The sequence below is a fragment of the Corvus moneduloides genome, chromosome 5 (assembly GCF_009650955.1).
Source record: "Corvus moneduloides isolate bCorMon1 chromosome 5, bCorMon1.pri, whole genome shotgun sequence".
In the NCBI taxonomy this organism is placed as follows: domain Eukaryota; kingdom Metazoa; phylum Chordata; class Aves; order Passeriformes; family Corvidae; genus Corvus; species Corvus moneduloides.
This window is the reverse complement of record NC_045480.1, coordinates 2,940,427-2,962,146: the sequence shown is the minus strand read 5'-3', so window position 1 is coordinate 2,962,146 and position 21,720 is coordinate 2,940,427. Positions and strand designations below refer to the sequence as shown.

At 45.9% G+C, this 21,720-nt stretch overlaps 1 protein-coding gene across 1 annotated transcript in view; it reads right to left on the bottom strand.

The window, feature by feature from the left end:
• Positions 1-21,720, bottom strand: part of SMOX (spermine oxidase) — a 49,746-nt gene that overhangs the window by 20,713 nt on the left and 7,313 nt on the right. Inside the window, exon 2 of the mRNA XM_032109214.1 lies at positions 3,071-3,305. Coding sequence (XP_031965105.1) covers positions 3,071-3,278 — 208 coding nt within the window. The 5' untranslated portion in view covers positions 3,279-3,305. The remainder of the gene's footprint in view (positions 1-3,070; positions 3,306-21,720) is intronic.

The following is a 21,720-nucleotide window of genomic DNA, read 5'->3' as shown; positions in this document are numbered from 1 at the left end:
AACTGGGCATCTCCCAGCATCCCCGCAGAGGTGTGGGAATGCCTGATTAAGCGGGATAGTTAACAGGATCCTGCCTGATGAAGAAAGGACAGTGCAGTTCCCAGCTATCATTTACTGTTTAACATGTAAATGTATGCTCAGACAGAGAGGCACTGCAGCACTGAGCCGTGCTGCAGTCAGGTTTAAAGGGTGAAAGCTCCAAGGAATGCTGTTCCCCGGCTGAGCCCCTGCCTCTGAGGGAAGCTCCATGGATCTCATTTTCCAAGCAGCCCCTTTGTCAGTAAGAACCATGCTGACTGCCCTTCAAGACCTGCAATCCAGCACAAGGTTTCTACACCACAGCACCTGCTTCAGAGAGCAGCACCAACACACAAATGGGAATACTTCAGGTGCCACAGACTCCAACACATCCCCAGGGCACCCAGCCAGGTGGAAATGACCGAATGCTGGCAGCCAAAGCTGGAGAGCTCATCAATATTGCAGTGGCAGTCCCCTGGTTAATGCAATCCTCCTGCAACTCAGCCCACACCAAGCAGCAGCAGGAATGCTGCCTCCTGCTCTAGGTCACGAGCTTGCTCTCTGCTGCAAAACAATCCTGCTGGAGACACCTGCTCTTTGAAAGAAAACAATTTGCCAGCAGGTCCTGCTGCTGCCTTAGCGCTGGTAACGGTGATGATGTGTTCCAAGTTCTCCTGTCTTCCTGTTTAGCTGTGTGGAACATAATCAAATACCAACAAATTAAAAACTAATTCTTGCCCGTAATACTCATGCTCACTATCACCACTACCAAGCAGATAAGCCAGTTCTTACCAGGTGTAAGTTAAATGATTAATTATTTTAAATTGTAAAATTAAATACAATCCTTTTAAACAGAGACAGCCAATTTACTTTCAGGGCCTTAAAGGATTTTCAGTTCAATATTAATCTACTTGGAATCAATCATCCAATACAATTTAAAAAAAACAGAGAAACACACAGATTGTGTATCAAGTCTCCTGGATAGGGATGGCAACTTTCACATTTCCTTTTGCAGCCCTTCTTGGCCGTTTCTTGGGTATCCTATTCTGAAATAGCTGCAGTGGATACAAATGTGGATACAAATGTCATGTGCAGGAAACACACAGTGTACAAACACATAAACCCTGTGCCTCACCTGTGCTAGAACCAAACCTCTGAATACCCAAATTACTCCCCTGGGCTGAGAAGCAACAGTCTGTGCACTTGAGGGAAAATGCTGTCCCCTACAAGACAGAGTGGCTCAGTGAGGGGGAAGGATTCAGATATAATCCTGAGCAGGTGCCACCAGAACACAGAATGGTTTGGGGGTTGGAAGCAACCTTAAAGACCATTTAGTCCCACTCCCTGCCATGGGCAGGGACACCTTCCACTATCCCAGGGTGCTCCAAGCCCCATCCAACCTGGCCTTGGACACTTCCAGGGATCCAGGGGCAGCCACAGCTTCTCTGGGTAACCTGTGCCAGGGCCTCACCATCCTCACAGGGAAGAATTTCCTCCTAATTAGTAACTGCTGAAGATCTCAATCAGACCTTTAGTCAAGTGTGCAGACAGGGGAGAGGCCAGAGCCAGAACACAGACCCACCTTGGGAGAGAACTGCAGCCCACACCCACACAGGGCAACCTTGAGAGCTTGCAGAAGGTAAGAAAAGGCAGTTTGTAGTTTTAAAAAATTATTAAAATACTTAAAACTCTAGATGCCAGCCTCTGCTCTGCAAATAACAGTTACAAAATCTACAAACTCAGAGACCTCCTCCAGACTGAAACACCTGCTCTCCTCTCCTGTTAATTAAGAGGTGTTAATGAGCAGGAGGTGGAACCCCAGCAAAGGCAAAGATGTGTGAAGGTGAGCAAAGATAAGAGAATCAGTCTCAACAGTAAAACACCAAAACTATTTCACAGGTGCACTGGCAGAATGATCTGTTGCTCCCTGAAGATTTCAGCTCTTTCACACTTCCCTCCTCTCACAGGCACGATCCAGGATATTTTTTAATACAGCGGATTGTGAGTAAAGGACACACTTCCCATCCTAACCTCTATGCCAAGTCCAGCAGAATGTAAAGTGCCCAACTCAAACCCCTGGAGACTGGAGTTTTCCGACTGCCTTTCCATTGGTTTCCCTTCTGCAAGTTCACAGGAGGCTGCTGTTTATTTACTGTGCTGAGTTCATCGAGTAGAACACAGTAAGTGATGTAAGCACCTAAGAAATAGAAAGAAAGCAGGGCAGCAAGAGGCCAAAGGTAACATCCAGAGTGGGATCAGAAACACAATCAGTTAATTGAAATCAGGAAAGCAATTCAGGAAAAGCAGAAAGCTTTATGCCCCTGCAGAGAAGAGACAGGCAACGTCCTTCTGGATACCAGGGAAAGCTTGACTCCTGTGCTGTGAACGGCAATGTTTGTTCCAGGAGTTTTGCGTGTAGAGATTTTAAAATTGACTGGGATTCAAATATCCAGAGTCTGCACCTTTATTACACCCAGAGAAAGGAAGCTGCAGAGGTAGGAAAGCTGCAAATCAGGATGAAGGGATACATTGAAGAGGTTTTCCCAGAAGCCTGATTCCCAGTGGGAGCGCCCTACACAGTAAATTAGTTCTAGGGAAATGAATGGGGCTGTTTGTGAAGCAGAACAGCTCGGGGTTTCCCCTTTCCAAGGGCTCTAAGACCTGAGAAACAGCCCTTCAACAGCCTGGAGATTTACTGGCTGCTCCTGGGAAAGAGTCAAGCTGGAAAACCCAGGTGGAAACTGTCTGTGTACAGTTACTCAATCACAGACCTGTTGCACACAGCCCTTCCTGTGCGAGCAAAAACAATCACCCAAATCTTTTATTTTGTGGCAGCGCAGGTTTGGAGCCGCCTTGGGTCGGAACTGAGGCACGAGACAGCACAGAAACACCCCCCCCCCGCAAAAGGAGCCTAAGGATTTCTATATTTATACTCCTGACACTGCCACACCTCAAACAACTTTGCACGTGCACATATCCCCATTTCTGAGGCTAATTTGGCCTCACGGGCACACAAAGCCCAGCACCACCCCTCTGCAGGCGCCGCTCTCACCGAGTTGGACGCTCTGCACGCGGCCCCCGATGCGGTCGGTCGCCTCGAGGACAGTTACATCCGTGAATCCGCTTTCCAGGAGCGCCTTGGCTGCCGACAGGCCCGCGAGCCCAGCACCGATCACGACTATTCGAGGCTGTCGCTTTCTCCGTAGGCCACTACTAAGAGGATCATCCGTGCTGTCTGCAGATATTTCACAACTTTGCATGCCGTCCAAGCTCTCTTTCTAAGGAACCTGTGGGAGGAAGCAGACAGGTTTGTGCAGGGAGCTCAGGTCCGGCTTATCCTCTGCAGTTAAAAGGATGGAAAATGAAGTCCAGCAGAAAAGAAAAACTTGGTGAATTAGACCCAGCCTTCAACATGGGATGCAAAGAAAGGATAACTGAGGTCAAGCTGGGATGCAAAACAACTTTTTAGCCTGGAGCACCAAGAACTCCAGAAATCTCCACCCTTTCATGCCATGTAGACTACTTCCAAACAAGCCAAAGGACTTTCAAACTCTCATCTTTTTATATAACCTCCAAAAGTGGTAATTTTGTGGTGAAGACTTTTAAAAGAAAGAGAAGCACGTCCCCAGTGCTGACAAGCTCCACAACCCAGCAATGAAACTCCACTTTGCCACTGTGGCAACCACAAAGCCTAAATTTCAGATCCTCTAAGTAGGGGACGAGGTAAAGAGGATTTAGCTCAAAGCACAGAGATCAGATCTCAAACCGGCCATTACAGAAATGGGACAGGCAGCAAAAAAGTGATGAAAGTCAACAAGGGCCAGTCCAAAATTTCACAAAATGCAGCCCCTGGAGCCAACACTGTCCTGCCACATCTGGGTCAGCCCCAGGCTTAGATGGAGAGGTTCAAACCCACAAATCCTGACTAGTCCAAATCTGCCCAAATCTCCACCTACCCAACATATTCAGCTGCTCCTCCAAGCAGGACCCTGTTTTCCTTTGCAAACTCCTAGAAGCCACCTTTTTACTGCTGTCTACCCTTAGTTCTCAGGTCTCATCACATCATTTTAGTAGGTGGGACTCAGTAGCCTGAGCCCATGGTTAAGGTTAAACCCTGATCAGGGATGACCACTGCAGGATGTAATTATTCACAAAAGCCAGCATGTACCTCCCTGGTTCTGGGTGGTTCACACCTGCCCTCAAGAGCACAAAGAACAGGGTACAGAGATTCTTACCCCTCCAGACCTCAGCTGACATCAGTCCCAATTTCCAAAGGAAAAACACTCAGCCCAGGATTTATCAGCCCTGGAATCAGCTGGTGCCCAGTGATTTGGATAAAGCATGCACACAATTCCTAGCCTCCCCCTCCTCCCTCCCCAAACACAGAGATATCCAAGGAGCTAGTGTGCTGCCTCTACCTGTTGCCAAGCTGCTGGATATCCATTCTGAGTTCTTCCTCAATTCTCCCAACATTTGGCCACTGACAAAGATTCCTACTCCTCTCTTCCATCACCAGAAGGGTCTTAAAACACTGCTGGCCTACCGTAGTATATGATCACAGGAACTAATGAAACACAACGCAAACAGCAGTTTCACTTGGAGAGTCCCTTTTTCTCCAGGATTTTATAGAATTTATGTATGTTGACCAAGCAATATCCACTCTCTGTAAGGGAGCTGACATCAGACTGCAGTGATTTAGGCAGTGGTATGAAGAGGTGGTCCCACTGGAGCTCTGACAACTATTTTGAAAATGTTTAGTTTCAGCTGAAACAGCTTCAGCTCAATCCACCCTTCTGTGGACTCACCTGCAAGAGGGATTTGCACAGTGTGTGCCAACTCTGATTCTGCCACTGCAGCTTGTCCCAACCGGCCTCGCCTCAGCTCCAACTGCCGCTGCAGCAGCTCCCAACGGCCGCAGCCCAACAGATCACAGAATCCTGATGGATGCGACCTTCAAGCTCATCCCATTCCCACCCCCTGCCACGGGCAGGGACACCTTCCACTATCCCAGGTTGCTCCAAGCCCCATCCAAGCTGGCCTTGGACACTTCCAGGGATCCAGGGGCAGCCACAGCTTCTCTGGGCACCCTGTGCCAGGGCCTCCCCACCCTCACAGGTAAGATTTTCATCCTAATGTCCAAACTAAAGCTCTCTTTAGTTTAAAACCATTCCCTCCTTCTCCTATCACTGTCTGCCTGTGTAAAAATCGCTCTCCCTCTTTTTGTAAGTCCCCTTTAGGCCCTGCAAGGGGCTCTGAGGTCTCCCCGGAGCCTTCCCTTCTCCAGGTGAACACCCCCAGCTCTCCCAGCCTGGCTCCAGAGCAGAGGGGCTCCAGCGCTTGGAGCAGTTCCGTGGCCTCCTCTGGACTGGTTCCAGCAGCTCCACGTCCTTCTGCTGTTGGGGGTCCCAGCACTGCAGGTGGGGTCTCACTAGGGCAGAACAGATGGGGAGAACTCCTTCCCATAGACACTCTACAACCCTCTCCCCTTCTCCAGGTAACACTTTTGATTCATGTGTTTTCATTGCCACAGTAAAGGAACATCTTTTCTGCCATCTATATCCAGTAGAAATTGAAGGGGTTCAGCACAGTTCTTTAAACACAGCTTTCCTAATCCTGGCTTTGGCGAGCTCCTGTGAATTCTTCACATGAAAGCTCCAGGAAAATGTTTTCCCTCCTGTTTCAGCATTTTAATACTGGATTAGGTGACCTGTCTAGACAGATGAGAAAATAACAGGGTATTTTGTGCGTACAGAACCCTGATTTGGAAACTACCCTTAATTAGCCAACAACCTGTTGTTTCCTGCAGGGAAAGGCAATTAAAATTTAGCAAAAGCTTGAGCTTTCCAACCAGGATCCACACTCCACTGTGGAATAAACTGGTGATATAAATATAGGAAGCCCCCAATACACTTTATTTCATATCAATTATTCCCTCTGGTAGGCTCATGAGTGAGACAAGGACATAAAACACAGCCTATTGCGTGCAGTGCTCTCCCTTCAGCACTTGCCAAGCCACTAGTCAGGGCTTGAGCCAATGGATATTACCAGGTCCTCTGACACAAAGATAGTTTGGCTTTTTACATCTTCTTGATTGCCAAAAAGGGTTGTTTCTTTTTTATTTTGTTTTTTCTTTTCTCTTTTTATCACAGGGTGAGAAGTGTGTTGGCTGTTGCGCTGTCAATCTCTCTCAGACTGTATTTTTACTTTGTGTCCATCTAAGAGCAAGGGTAGCACAAAATCACAGCTTCACAAAGTAAAATTCCCCTGCTTTGTCTTGCTTACAGTGTCCCTGTGAGAGAGCCAACAGGCACTGGTTACCCACAACAAGAAAATATCCAAATAAACATCTTCCTTTTGTCTAAAATATACAGCTTTGATCCTCTTAGCTCTTGTGCATGTAAGTGTCTCACTCACGGTATTTTAATCACTTCTACTTCCAGACCTGCCCCCTTTTCTCAGTCTCTATCACCATTCTGCCCGACTCCTTAGGAGAAACTACCCTCCATTCATCCCCTCTCACTCCTGTTCACTTCCTTCATTCAAATAAAAAAAAAAAAAAAAAAACCTTTAAAAAAATCCCTAAAACCAACCCCTCCCAAAAGAAAAAAAAAAAAAAAATCCTGGGCATAACTGCTGTTTTCCAGCAGACAAATCTTTGCAAATATGTATCTTCTAAGATGGGCATCATTCTACCAACCCAGAATCACGGGTTTCCATTCCTGCCATTTGTACCCTCCAATCCCCTGAGCTCCCCATCCCTTCATCTCCACTGATCACAGCTATGAAAAGTTCAGTGGGGTGACAACTTCATGCTTTTTTTTCCCCCTTATTTTGCCAGTAAAACCTTGCAGGTCACAAGGAAGAAGCCAGAGAATTAAGGCAGTTCACAACTGCCCTCCTTATTACAACAATACTCTCTGACCAGGAAATTCTTCTAGGACCCTTCAGAAAAAGGTCACTAAAGGCTCCAACTACTTAAAAATAGAAAACCAAAATAAACAAAAGCATTTCTCAAGGAAATCTGCTATTCTTAGGTCACCCAACTACTCCTGTGGTAGTATTGTTGCAGCCCTGGTGACACAAAGACTTGGGCAAGGCGATGCTCTGAAAACAAGGCTTGTGCGCTTGAAGGCTTGGCTGAGGGTTGGTTGGGATTTGGGGGGTTGTTTGGGGTTTTCCACCAGGATTGGTTAATCTTTAAAACGTGACCTTCCTTCAGACTCTGTATCACACAGCAGGTTGTCATTTACCCATGAGCTGGGACTGCTGGCATTCCACAGACCAAATTCACGGTCACCCCGGTGGGACCCCATCTCAGCCCTGTCATTACTTTGGGTGTTCAGCTTGCATCTGCTGCCCACAGCCTTTCAGGGGATGGAGAGGAGGAGCAAGCCATCCTGCTGACCTCTGCCATTCCTGTCTCAGGATGGCCAAGCTGAAAGGGAGATTACGGACAGTTTAAAACAGTCATCTGACCTTTCTGAGTGCTCTTAAATTGTGTTGAATCGACAGCCTTCACATTAACAAGTGTAAGAGCCAGTCTGGAGGGTGAGAAATGCATCATCAACACAAACAAATTCCCTGCTGACCGCAAAGACCAGCAGAAAAATTTACAAGAATCGCTTTATTCCCTGTAGGTTTTTATTTGATGAGAATTAAGCATCATCCCTAATCAGAAACCTAAGCAACGATATTGCATGTGTTTGAAAGGAGCTCGGATAAAAGCAACAAGAGTCAGCTGAAAGACTAAATGGAAGCACGAGAAATAAACACACTACTATTTTCTCATTATTTTAAGTGCAGCTATTCAAAATACTATCAACACATGAAGGGGCACTGCACACGCCATGTGTTTATAATGCAGGTTTGTCATCACAGCCTGGAAGTGTTTACACAGAAAATTTGACACCAAATTAATTCAGTCTAAGCAGAGACAAAGTGAGACTGAGAAACCAAGAGCAGAAGCTAGAAAAAAAAATCACGACAAAAATAAAATATCTAATTTTAACAATGACACTAATCAGCTGTTGAAATACTTTTCTCTAAAGACAGAGAGGATTGGTTGAAGCTTTCAACTCAGGATCCAATCTGTAATAAACATTTGCACTCCAGTCCCACCACAAGACCGGGCTGTGGTGCTGGGAATTATCCTGCCCATTCAATGGAGATGGCCAGGTTTGAATTGCAAAACAAAATTTTGTGGCCTTTGCACCTCAGGAATCTACCATGATGAAAACAGTAAAAAAAAAAAAAAAAAATTATTAATAATACCAGCAAACCTTTTGATCCAGAGTTTGAAGAGCCTTTTTCAATAGATGTAATAACCTCCATTATTTCATCAGCTGCACAAGGAAAAGTGCTTATCTGAAAGCACTGGTAGCTGAGCCCAAATGCAAAAGCTCCACAACAGAAGCAGAAAGGTGACTTATTCAGCAGATGTAAAGACACTTCAGTTCTTAGGCCATTAACTCATTACACAGCCCAGCACTACTTGTACTGAGCAAGTGCATCACTGTAGTGAGTAACCCTCACCTAAGTAACTGCAATAACAAAATTTTCAATCATCATCTCTAATGTACCTTTTTCCCTAAGCTGAGGGAGAAGTGCTTGGAAGGATTATTCTGGTTGGAGCAATTTTATCTCCTTTAACACCTTTCCAGGTTTCAGACTCAGGCTGTTCCCTGAGCACAGGTCAGGACAGATCGTATCTCTGAGCAGATACAGAACTGAAGTGGAAGGGATTTCTGGGCTGGCTCCAGCATTGCCTGTCAGTGCCTCCCAACGCTGGGAGCTGTGGTTCTCCACAGCTCCTGGCACAACAAACAAGCATTTTGTAACTTCTCCCTCCTTCCCCCTTTCATCAGTCTTCTCAGACACAAGCACATTAATCCTCACTGCCTGTTATTCCAAGATGCTCTTTCCAAGCTCTCCATGCTGCAAACATGTCAAACTGGAAGATGTGTCTCTTTTTCCCTTCTCCCTCCTTTTTAACCCAGCAGGCTGCACGCCAAATTCCCAACCCTTTTCCAAATCACCATTTACACCCTCTCAAGAGAAGGGAGGAGTGTTATTAATTGATCCCAAGTCCTCCACGTCAGTCAGACGCAGGGGTGACACCAGCCTGCTGCTCCAAACTGCCTTTGTACAGGCGTTGTGCAAACACCAATCTGGGCCAGCTGCGTCTGCGGCTCCACGGGAGCTTTATTGCACTGGAAGCAGACACACCTCGTTTACTCAGCTACCTGCTGAGCTGCAGGAGCAGGGTGATGGTCCACAGCCTTCTCTGTGCATGCCAGAGCCCCTCCCAAGCTCATAAACCTGTGTCACTGACAGTACAGCACCACTGGGATCAAGGTTAGCTCCTGTTACACCTGCACACGCTGGCAGCTCACCTCCAGCTGCTGGGCTGAAACCACCTGCAGAGTGGCACTTCCTTGTCAGCCTCGTGCTCAGGCTTTATGCATGCCAGGATTTTAGTCTGAACAGGTTTGCCAAGTGGATGCAGCAGTTGGAACAAGACACTCGGCCCCAGCCCAGTTCTGCTCCCCTCTTTTGCAGGCAGCTGCCAGGCATGGGCAGAGGAGACCTGTTCTGACAGCTCACAGCAACTGAAGTGTGGGTCAGAAAGGCTCTACTCCAAGTAGGACCATCACCAGCATGGTCTCCTTGAACAGTGTTTTCCAATACTTGAAACAAAGGAGACAGATGTAAAATCTCTGCTTTTCCTACCAGTGAGACTTCATCCCCCCATCACCGCTTCCCGCCTGACCAGAGTGAGGAGCCTTGCAGGTGCTGCAGGGGGACAGGTGAGCCTGAGTGAGCAATCCTGCCCAGTCTCAAGCAGGTTTTGAGTGGAACACCTCCATCATCACTGCAGCACCCTCTCTACTGCATCCCACACCATTTATCCTGCGTGCCTCAGCTCTTCCCACCAGCCCTGGTGATGGAGAGATGATCACGCTCATTTTTCTCACCGTGGTGGTACAAGGAGCCCAGACTCACAAAAACAAGCCAGCACTCCTGTGCCAACAAGCAACTCATGTCCTGCCTTGTATTTCCACAGGCAGAACGTGAACTGAAGTAGTTTGATTTTCAGAGAGCTGCTGGAATTTATAGGGGTGGCTGTGAGAGAAAAACGAGTTTGAACTGAAGAGAAATGCTACCATCCACTACAATTTATCCCTGTAAAAACCCAAGCCATCAAGTGTGGCTCGAGGCGCTGAAAATGCTGATCTTACATCAGCATCTTCCAGCTCCATTTACAAATTACTGACCCACCCCAGTGACTGACACACAGGGAGTGCAGGCTGGATCAGAGATCAAGGAAGGAAAGGCATTAATGACACACCACGTGTACTCCTGGACAGCAGCGTGCCAAAACGCTTCCCTTTTCCCACACCAAACCTGCAGCCTCACTCCCAAAACCTCCTCAGCATCGGTTTTTTTGAAGGCAAAAGGGACTTTCAGGCTGGCTCTGCGCTCTTCTTCCTCTGGACACATCCCAAAAGAGACAGGGAAACACAGCACTAACCTTTGCCTGTCCAAACTCAGGTCTCCTCTACTCTGAGAAGCTGATCTTACCAAGCCTTAATTTAATTTACTCCCTCACTTCCAGGAATATCCCCTCCCCTCATCTCAGGAGAGACAGAGAAGGGGCCATACTAAATTGTCTCCTCCTCCCAAGCTGGGAAGAAGCTGTGCTTCTTCAGTACAGATGAAACAAATAATGAACTCTGTAAACTACTCCAAAAGTTAGGAAAGAGAAGAAGCCCAAAGCTGGTGGGTATTAAAGCTGAGGCCATCTGTGTTATGCAGAACACAGGCTCTCACCGCATCACCCCTCTGTGGTCCTACACTGCTGGCCATAAAAAAGGAAGCAGAAATATTTGAGTTCTTCAACAACAACAACAAAAATTGTTCTGAGAAACAGTATTTTTTTTCAAGTATGATCCAAGACAGCCATCCCCTTTGCCTCTTTCCACAACACCATCACCCAGGAAAAAGGCAGGGGGGAGACACAGAATAAACCACAGTACTCAGAGAACCACTTAGGCTGGAAAAGACCCTTAACCACGACATTTGACATTTTATAATTACAATCTGAATCAGCAAAGATGGTGGAACAAGTTCCAGGATAAGATTTCCAGCTACTTTGGAGGCACCAGGCACCTCCTTTGCCACTTGATTTTCCAGCAACACACTAGTGGTCCTCAGAAACACTCACCCCAATAAATCCCCTCCACCCTCCAAAATCACCAACTGGGAGAATCTCTGCATTTTTGGAGGGTTGAAGGAGATGAAAACAAAACAGAACAAAAAAAAAAAAGGGTCACTGGATGGTGCTTTTTATCAGGAAACCACTGCACATTTTTTACCACTGTGATCCAACTTGTTTTAATGCCTGCAAATATCCCTTGAGTCAAATGAACTTGTTCAAAGCTGATTCACACCAAGGCTACTTTTTAAATTGGGTAGTTGTTGACAAGTAGAATATATTTAACAAGCCCCAAGCGTCTTGGCATGCAGTATAAAGACTTCCTATTATAAGCTGGGTTTTTTTTTTTTAAAGGGAACATATGGGCAGAGCAGGTTGTCTGCCACGGGGCATTTCCATACAGTGCTTGGCACTGACAGAACTGCACAGATATCCAAAAAAATAAACCAAGGAACGTCACGCCAAGAACACAGGGGATGAATCACACCATTTAAAACTCGCTGATAAAATGCACCATTATGTGTTTTTCAAATCCTCCTCAGCTGAGGGAAAAGAAAAGAAAATAATTATGTTCCTCTGGCTGAAGGGTGCCGTGAGAACGTGGCAGGCTCTGCTAGCTCCGAGGGGCTGGGATGGGAGCTGCTACCAGGAACACACCTCGCGGAGTGGAGCAGCATCTTGATTTACAGTGTGGGGATAAAATAAAGGACTAGAGGATTCTCTCCACCATCACGAACTCCCACTGGAGACAGTCATCATCCCCAAGTGATCCCCAGAGAAATGGGCTGAGAATGTAGCCTGGGCTACGGAGCTTCTCTTGTCCCCCCATCCAGCAAGATCAGAGCTGTAACATGTGGTTCATGTGCCAGAGGCCACAGTATTACACAGCTAAAAGGAGTTCCACAGCAGTGACAAAAAGCACAGCTTTGGTACTTTCCTTGGGCAACAGAGGAACAAATCCAGTAAATCCACTGCTCTGCAAATCCCCTGCATACAGGACAAGCACATGCTGTAGCTGGCACATCAGCATCCCCTTCTTTTGGAAGGTTGCAGATAGGTAGAAGGTCCCACCTACCCAGAAGGCATCCCACAATATCTACCCATCACAGAGACAGCTTTCACTGCCAGAACACTCTCCTGCTGTGTCAGGAGAAGCTGGAGAGAATGGGGACACCAGTTGTATTCAACCTGCCACAGTGAACAGGATATTCCCATCTTAACCCTGGTGAGAGAAATCATGATCTAGCCAAAAATTCTAGTGCCTTTGGTTTCCAAATCCTACTGACCACGAGGGATCTATCTATCAACAGCTGGCCAGAACCTAAACTAGTGCATCAAGATGCAGTTTGGCTCTGTCAGCCCCTGACAGGACAAAGGGTTGACAGCACAGGAAACTCAGAGCTGTTGAACTATCCAGGACAAGCAACAACCAGTCCCAAACTGGGCTCCTTTTCCTGTGTCTTTGCAAGCTTGCCAGGCTCTGGTGGACCCATGGTGGGAATTTTTCCCCATTTCCAGCTCTGCTGACCCCTATTTCCAGCTCCTCAATCACAGTGAGCATTGAGAGGTATCCGCCACTCCTACACTCCTGGCAGAAGCAAAGCTTGGTATTTCAGGACTGTAAAAGGAAGGAAAGACAGACAGTAAACTACAGAAAAAAAAAAAAAGGCTATGAGTTAAAACACTGGCATAATTGATAGAACAATGCTACAAACAAGTTTGTTGCAGAAGTCATATTCCAGCTGCCAAAAAGAGCTGTACCCTACCCCGTCTGCACAACCTGGAGATCTTATCTCTTCCACCCTCCTTCTCTCTCCAATTGTTTGGGAATCTTAATTCATAAAATGAGCCTTAATTAAATAGGAAATATGCCTGTGTTTGCACAACTCAGAACACAATCATGTCTCAGTCAAATAAACACTGGTGTCTATATTACACTTGGGAATTTGCTGTGGTTTGGGGTTTTAAATTCATTGCAGCAAGCTTGGGAGCAAAGTTTCAACTGGAATCTTTTCTTCTCCTCCCATCCTCTGTACCAGGAGGGTGAGACAGGGAACAAATCCCCATGCAGAGAGGCTCAGTACTGGTTCCAGCTCAGTGTGTACATGAGGATCATTTCAGTACATACCATATGAGACACGATAGCCCAAAAGCAATTTTTTTTTCTCACCGCTTCTCAGAACCCAGACCTACCAAACTGCCCTGAAATAGCAGCACAGCTCTCGAAATAGCATTATTTCTTCTCTTTTTGAAAGCAACACCCACACTGAATCTTTGATTTTAAGCCATACCCAAGCAGTTACCACATCTTTACCATTCAAGCCACAGGGAAAAATCATTAAATCCAACAGCAACACTATGGGAAGAGAACCAGATTTAGAAAAGCCAAACACCACATGGATTCACTCCCACAGTAACTGGATTGACTTCAGCCTGGAACAGATTAGACGTGACTCCAGGAAAAATATGTCTCTCCAGGTGCAGCTGTATCAAAGAGACTTTCCCTGGGCTTGTGCTTTGCTGGAGCATTAAACAAACCACATGTTCCAGCTTTGAGGCAGCAGACACGTACCCAGGGCTGGCCTCTGCATGCTGCAATTCACACAGCCTTCTCCATCCTGCTGACTGCACAAACACGCCCCTGGAGCAGCACAGAGCCCAGGGCAGGGGAATTCAGGTTGGGAAGCAGGTCCTTAGATTCTGAAGGCTGGGTTATGGCTGGCAGACTGGCTGTCTGGTCCCACCAAAAGCTTCCCTTGACGAAGATGGGAATTTTCCCCATGGGTTTGCGCATGACATTAAGAAATATTTCAGTACAAAAGCAAGGACGTTCTCCTCACTACATACTGTCCGCATTCAGGTCACCCGGAGATATCCAAAGGAAATCAGTACTGCTATGGAAAATCTCTTATACAGGACCACATCCCTGCTGTAAAGCAACAGGAACAACTCCCCCCACTGAGTGATTTTCCTCCTGAGTGCGAAATGGAGCAGAGAGCAGAAACAGCTCATGAATCACAGAATCACAGAATAGTTTGGGCTGCAAGGACCTTTAAAGGTCAAATGAATTCAAAGACAAGAAACAGAAGGGTGGGTGAGGAAAGAGATGAAAACACAACAGTGACACCTTCGCCTTTGTTCCCATCTTGTTGCAAACTTCAAAGCCCAAGGACAAAATTTTGCCTGAAGATTCCAACAGAAAACCTCCTCCAGACAACTTCTTGTGCTTTGAGGTCCCTAAGTGCCTTGCAGGCAAAGTGCAGCCTGAAGTGCCATGGGATGCACTCCAGTGATGGATTACCACTGCTGCAAGGTGCCTTTCATTTCTCCCGACACACCTGAACTCAAAGCATTTCTTCTCTGCGACAGTCAAGACATTTTACCAAAACAAAGGGAAGTTTACTTTAGTATTGATCCTCTTCATGAAAGTGTGCCTCAAACAGCTTCACAGAATTGAGATAAAATGTTGCTCAGAAAGAGAAGAATTAAATACCATAGGCTGAGGAAAGAAAAAAAAGACGTATTTTAGATCTAAGAGATTTTTCACAGAGCAGCAAGATTTGTCATATGGTAAACAGTAGAAACTGTGAACTGGGACACTTGTGATTTATCTCTTCTTCCACAGCCTTCCCATGTGACTGGGGTAAAAGAATGACAGTCCTACCCATAACTTGCTCAAAATAAAGCACAATTTCAACGTGTTTAGGTGGGAACTCATTTTATTCAGCACACCACGCTTGATCCTTTCAGTATCTCAGCTTCACCGAATGTAAAACAGCACAAGCACCTGGCTGTGCCAGAAAAGCATTTCCATTAATGCCCTCGAATGAAAAGGAATCAGTGTAATGTACTAAATCCTCACCAGGACCGAGCTATGTGCAAGTCAGATGAGATAACAAGCCAGTAAATTTCAAATCACTGCTTGCCTCCATCCCATAACTACATGGTGAAATCCCTCCAGCTAGGCTGGTGTGTTGGCAGGAAAAAAATTGTCATTTCTAAATTTAGCAGACACCTCAATCATTGTGTGATGCTTCAAAAGCAATGGAGATGTAAAGTGGAATTTGTAGGACTCCATTTATACTGAAATGAGAGCTCTGCTCACTGAGCAAAGGCTTTTCTTAATTCCCTTCCTGTTTAGACAATTTGATCCACTTCTTTTTTCTCCCCTACAACCACAAAGGTCTGTCCTGCAGTGAATGGATAGGCTTTTTTTCTGGGATAACTTCCAGGTTAAAGAGAAAGGATTTACACTTGAATGAAACATAAGCACTGTATTTGGAAAATTTGTTTTGAAAACTTGGGAAGGAAGCAAAGCCTCCTTCATTTAAAAAGGGACTCAATTAACATTCTCCAACAAGTCTTCCTATCGAAAGGACAGTATTTGCTGGGGAACATGTGATCTGAAACTTGTTCTCCTCGCTCACAATGTCCCTTTCTGAAATACAGGGCACTGCTTTGAAGAGACACGAGGATCTTTGCACAGCTTTCCAAAGGACTGCCTGTCACAGGCCAGGCCTTGACTCCAGACATCAGATCTTCTAAGACTTAAGCTCAGGAAATTTAAAGTAGTGCTTAAAGACCCTAATGAAGACCTAGAGCGACACAATCCTACGGTGGCTCCCTCTACAACGACAGCTCATCCATACTCCGCAGCGTCACAAATCTCACCTCCTCATTTTCCTGAAAAAAACACATTTTTAAAACTTTCCAGAAAGAACACACTAGAGACCAACCAAGGAGGTGTTCTCCTTTTGATTCCTGCCTGTCTGGGTGTGGGTTTGATCTGCAGCAGGCAGAAGCCAGAGAGGACCACCCTATCTTGGTTATCTTGGGTTTGAGAAACAATCCTGCGACTGCTGGGCATGTCTAAATATTGCCCATGCAGGCGGAAGAAAACAACTCATGCCATTATTTTTTTCCAGATGAAGAGGGGGAAAAATGCTACTGACAGTTTAATATGCACTTTTATTTCTAAATTCCCTTATCAACTGCATATGACAGAGCATTCTTCACCCTTTAATAAGTACAGGTTGAAGTCAAGCTTGACTTGAATCTGATGATTGATTGAGTCCACATCAATATCCAGCAGATTTTGATGGGAGATAAAGGCAGTGTTGGTGTCTATTGCTACAGAAAACATGCTATCAACACATCCAACACTTTGGGGAGACCATCTGTAGCAGTCCACTCTCCTTCATTTCCTATGGATGCCTCCAACTGCAGCATGACCCAGGCACGAGCAACAGAAAGGAAGAGCTACCTGCAGCTACCCCCCATCAGTGCCTCAGAGGGACTATGCAAGGAAAACAAGGACACAGACTCTCTCCAGAGCCTGTCCCAGGAATGTGGTTGCTGAGATGTGAGCTGCCCTTTGGAAAAAATGCTATTTTCCCCTGCTAAACATGCTTTTAGTCTAGGTACTAGATCAGGTGCGGCTTAACTCTAAAAATTCTTCTGCATTCAATCACTATTCTTTAGTTCATCCATTTGGGGGTTCGTCTACACCAAAATGAACCAAACACCCCACAACGCTTTCCCTTCACCCAAAATAAAAGTGAATTAGGGGTTCTGTTTTTAAATAACATTTTCCACGGGAAAGTCAGCATGCTTTAAATTCACAGTACAGTGGAATAGTTTCCTCATCCAGACAAGTGCCTCGCTCTTAACCCTTGCTGGTCACAAACACAGATGTCAGGACAAAGCAGCAGAGAATCCTCTGTACATCCCACACAAACAAACCATGAGGTGCTTTGCAGAGCTGGGAATGAGCTGCTCAGTGATAAACACACTTCATGGAGTTTACATTTGCCTAAGACACTTACAGATTAAGAGGCTGGCTCCTGTCTTTTCCGCCAGCTACAGGCAGATGCTGGACAGCACAAGGTGAAGATTCATATGAGATTAAGTAAGAAATAAATAAAAAGCTGGAGGCACCTCACACAAGATACAGGGCCAAAAGTTGGGCTCAACTTGAGGTTTCTGTAAAAAGCCTCCCTCAGTCCCAAGGGAATCCAGTAAATACATGGAGAGGACACAGTTCACATAGTCACTCTCCACTACCTTGAAAGATCCCCTTGGCAGATACATCTTTTGCACCCAGGAATGTCCCTTGCAGATAACTTCTCCTGAGAATAGAACAGGTGGTGACAACTCATGCAATGTGCTCATATCCACATCTTCTACAAGAATCTGACTTAAGTTTCATTGCACCTTTGGAAAGAGGCAACCCACTCCTAAAGTTTAAAACTGGGTTACTGCAGTAACTGCATCTTCTCAGGGAAGAAAGGGAAGAGCATTTAATAATCAAATAGCTTCTCCTCTCCATGTACAGAACTGTGGAAGCTTTCTGATCCTGTCCACCGTGCATCTGCATGTACTGGAAACAAGCTTTAGGACCAGGAACATGCTGCAAAGTCCAGGTGTCACACAAACACACAGGATGCTTCTCTCTGTCCTATCACATTGGATTTAAAAACAGGGATTAAGTTGCACCACGTTTTATTAAAAAGAAATTCGAAAGAGATTTAACTACTAGAAGAAGTGTGCTTTGGAAGTTGAAGTTGCCTGGCCAACATGGGTGAAGTCTGAAAGTGCTGTAACTCTTTGCTCTGGGACTCTGGTACTGATGTAAATGCTGCAGACACACAGAGCCTCTGCCTCAGTTACTGGGACTGAAGTGACGGGGACACAGCCCCATAGTGACACCCCTGCCCCACTGTGCATCTTCTTGTGCCTGTTTGTCACCGAGCACATCTTCCCCTCCCTGCTCCAGAGCAGATTAAGCTTAATACACTTATGCAGTTGTGAAGTGTCCTGCCTGTTATCCAATTAGGCAGCTAACGAGATCTGAGTAACAGCACGTAGGCACTGATAACTGCTGCCTGATATCAGTACAGATTAGACACGTTCTTTGTGTTCCCAGCCCGTGCAGAAGAAGGGCTGGGATTCGTTCAAAGGCTGCTCCAAAGACTGGATTCAGGTAATTGTTTAATTTCGTTTGGGATCCATAAACACATCACGTTTGTTTCCTCTTGATCTCCTGGAGCTGTCATGTCACAACTGTCCCATTACAAAACTCCTGATCAGTCTGGTGTGACTTGCTCAGTTGAACTTTCAGTGTGGACAGGGGCAGGTCTCATCACCTTTAAGGTCCCTTCTGGCATCAGAAATCTTTGGAGCAATAAAGGATCTGTGCATCACCAGGAAAAAATGTACAGGATTGATAAGGAGATTCAAAAATGCAATCTGTATTAGATCTGATGCTGTTCCACATGATATTCCCATAAGATCCACCTAAGGAAACATGAATTAGATGTAATCACCATAAAATGGCTGCATGACAACATCCTTCTCTGAGCGTAATTATCAAGGGTTTCTTATCTAATTGGGAAGGGCACTGGAAAGCGGGTCCAGCCAGGCATAAGAGCTGTGCCATATTTTCATTACCAGTCTGGATGACAGACTGGAATGTATGGCCATAAACCCAACAGATGATTCAGCTGGGAGGATTTGCAAGCACCACAGTGCACAGATTTCAATTTCTAAATTATCTTCATGCACTGGTCCAACATCAACAACAGGAAATAATTAAGGAAGAGAAGCCAAAGGTACAAATACAGAAACAGGGAACAATTCCCTATTCAGCAACACTCCAGAAAAGACTCTTCGAGGGTTGAGGTAAATGGTGAGGTTCAACAATGTCCAACAGGTGCATGAAGGCAAAGCCCAAGGGATGAGCCATGGAAAGCACTCAGCTATGCCTTGCAAAGTCCTGCCCTGAGCTGCTCACTGCCATGCTTTTTGGAACAGCAGACCTGAGAGAACCTTGTGGAGAACAACAAAAATAAAAATCACCAGGTGTGAGATTAAGCTGGATCCATTTAAACCAGAAATGTTCCTAAGAACAGACTAGTCCACGCAAGCAAGCAGGACACAGCCTGAGGGGAGACCTCTCCTTCCAAATCCAGCAGGAAAATTCAGAGTTTGGCTCCTCTCACTTTAACCCTCTCACTTTAATCTCTGTTTGAAAACAAGATAATGGCCATCAATGTGGGTGGAAAGGAGTCATGGACTTATCAACACAGAAAAATGGGGAGATACCAATTGGATGGGTGAAACACACACCTTTAAACTGCCAGAGGGCTGAGTTAGATTGGATATTGGGAAGAAATGCTTCCCTGTGAGGGTGGGGAGGCCCTGGCACAGGGTGCCCAGAGAGGCTGTGGCTGCCCCTGGCTGCCTGGAAGTGTCCAAGGCCAGGCTGGATGGGGCTTGGAGCAACCTGGGATAGTGGAAGGTGTCCCTGCCCATGGCAAGGGGTGGGATGAGATGGTCTTTATGGTCCCTTCCAACCCAAACCATTCTGTGATTCCATGACTCTGTGGTTCAAATTTGCTTGGAGCACTGAGCTGGAAAGGCAGCAGCCAACAGACTGGAACACCTGATGTGAGAAGGAAATGAGGGAACGGGGGTTGTTGAACTTGGAGAAGAAATGGTGGTTAGTGGGGGATTCAGTTACTCTCTTCAGCTACTTAACTGGGGTTTACTGAGCAGATGGAGCCAGACTGGATGGCAGAAACAAAAGGACAGGAAACAATGGGAACGACTGACAGCGAGGGAAACACTCATCAGACAGAAGGAAAATATTCCTCACCACAAGAGCACTAAGCACAGCATCAACCTGCCACTCTTGACTAAAAAATGTCCAAAAAAGTTCACAAGAAACCTACCTTTGATCCTGGCTCTGTCTGGAGCAGGAGGTCAGATAAGAGAGCTTCAAATCTCCTGTGCCACTCCACTTACTCTTCAGTTCTAAGAAATCTTTATCAAGGAACACTAGAAAAGTGATTTTGCCCAAGAGCCTACATCACTCTACACCTGTTCCATGCTAACAAGTACTTCAGACTCTAAAGCTGTCAATAAAATACCTTCCACATGACTAAAGATCCCCGTACCTGCAATTGACAGAGAAAAAAAGTGAGGAATGAAACACCAGAGCTTTCACTGCAATTGGAAAGAGAACAAGAGAAACTGGGGACTCACGTTACACAAGTTATCACACCAAAGCTCTGCAAGAAAACTGAGGAATTCAAAGATACCTACTGATGGCTCAAACAACAAAAAACAGACTGCTCCTCCCTACCTGCTCTTCCCACAGCAATAAACACGAATCAGTGCCAAAAGATGTTTCAGACCTGTCCAGACCAGCCTTCATTTTGGTGAGAGCTTCTTCAGTTGTCTCAGGACAAAGGCTCTCTGTGTGCAGACAAACCTTTCACACACACTTCCTACTCTCTCTCACAGGAAGGTATAACAGGTGTTAATAGATCCAGAGAAAATGCTTGCACAATACACACAGGCAAGGGGTTTTTTTTTCCCTAAAAAATAAAGTGAAGGAGTTTACCTTAGCAAATAATGCTTCTAGTGCTGATCTGTTTTCTGTCATGTTTTGTATTTGAGTGCTACCTCTCAGAATAATCTTCACATCCACTTTTTACCAACTTTAGAAATGCATGAATAACTGAATCCTTCAGGGGAACAAAGGGACAGGAGGTACAAAACCAGATGCACAGGGTGTAATCACAGCAGGGAGGGAGAAAGGAAGGTCGCTCCTGAGCTACAGCTGGCAGGTCAGAGCAGGAAAGCACAATGGCTGAGCTGTAATCGAGCTAATCATGGGGAAAGCCTCGGTCAGGGCAGCTGGCAAGGACTTACTTCACCTTACAGCAGGGAGGAATTATTCTGGAACAGTCAGAGATCCAGAATACATCCCTGTGGAAAATACAGCACTTGAGCAAGAAGAGCACATGCTTTGTTTTTATAGTGGGTAGAGAGACAAAGCCATAACAAAACCTTCCATGACAAAACACATTATTGGTGCTCTGTCCAAAACTAAAATGCACCCATCACACCCCAGAAGTCTACATGAGAGTCACAAATTGGCGTTTGCTGGCTCAGTATAGGCAGGTATCAGACAGAGCACTCCAGGCAAATTTTGGGCCCTGCAGCTCAAGGAAGACACAGCCCAGAAATTCCCAAAGGCAGCTCCAGAGGACTGAACAGCTCACTCTGTACAGTAACAAAAGGGCAAGAGGGCAGCAATTCTCAACTGCAGCACAAGAAATCAAAGTCAGAAACTAGGAAAATCTTGGTATTGGCAAGAACAATGAAGGACTTTCAAGGATCACCCAGGGAGGATGAGGAAAGTCCATCACTGGAGGCTCTTAACAACTGTGTTGGACAAACATCTGCTGGGAAAGTTTAGATAGATCTGACCCAGCCTTGGGGCAGGAGGTCAGATTAGACAACTTAAAGTCCCTTCTGGCCCTGCTGCTTTTTGCTCGTAACAGAAATATGACAACAGAACACGTCAGCAGCAGCCCCAGAGCACGCAAGCCTCCCTAACATTTCCATCATACTTTGAAACACTGTAAGGTCCCATGTGCAGCAGCTGCCTGTTCCCACATGGTACCTTCTCCCTCCAT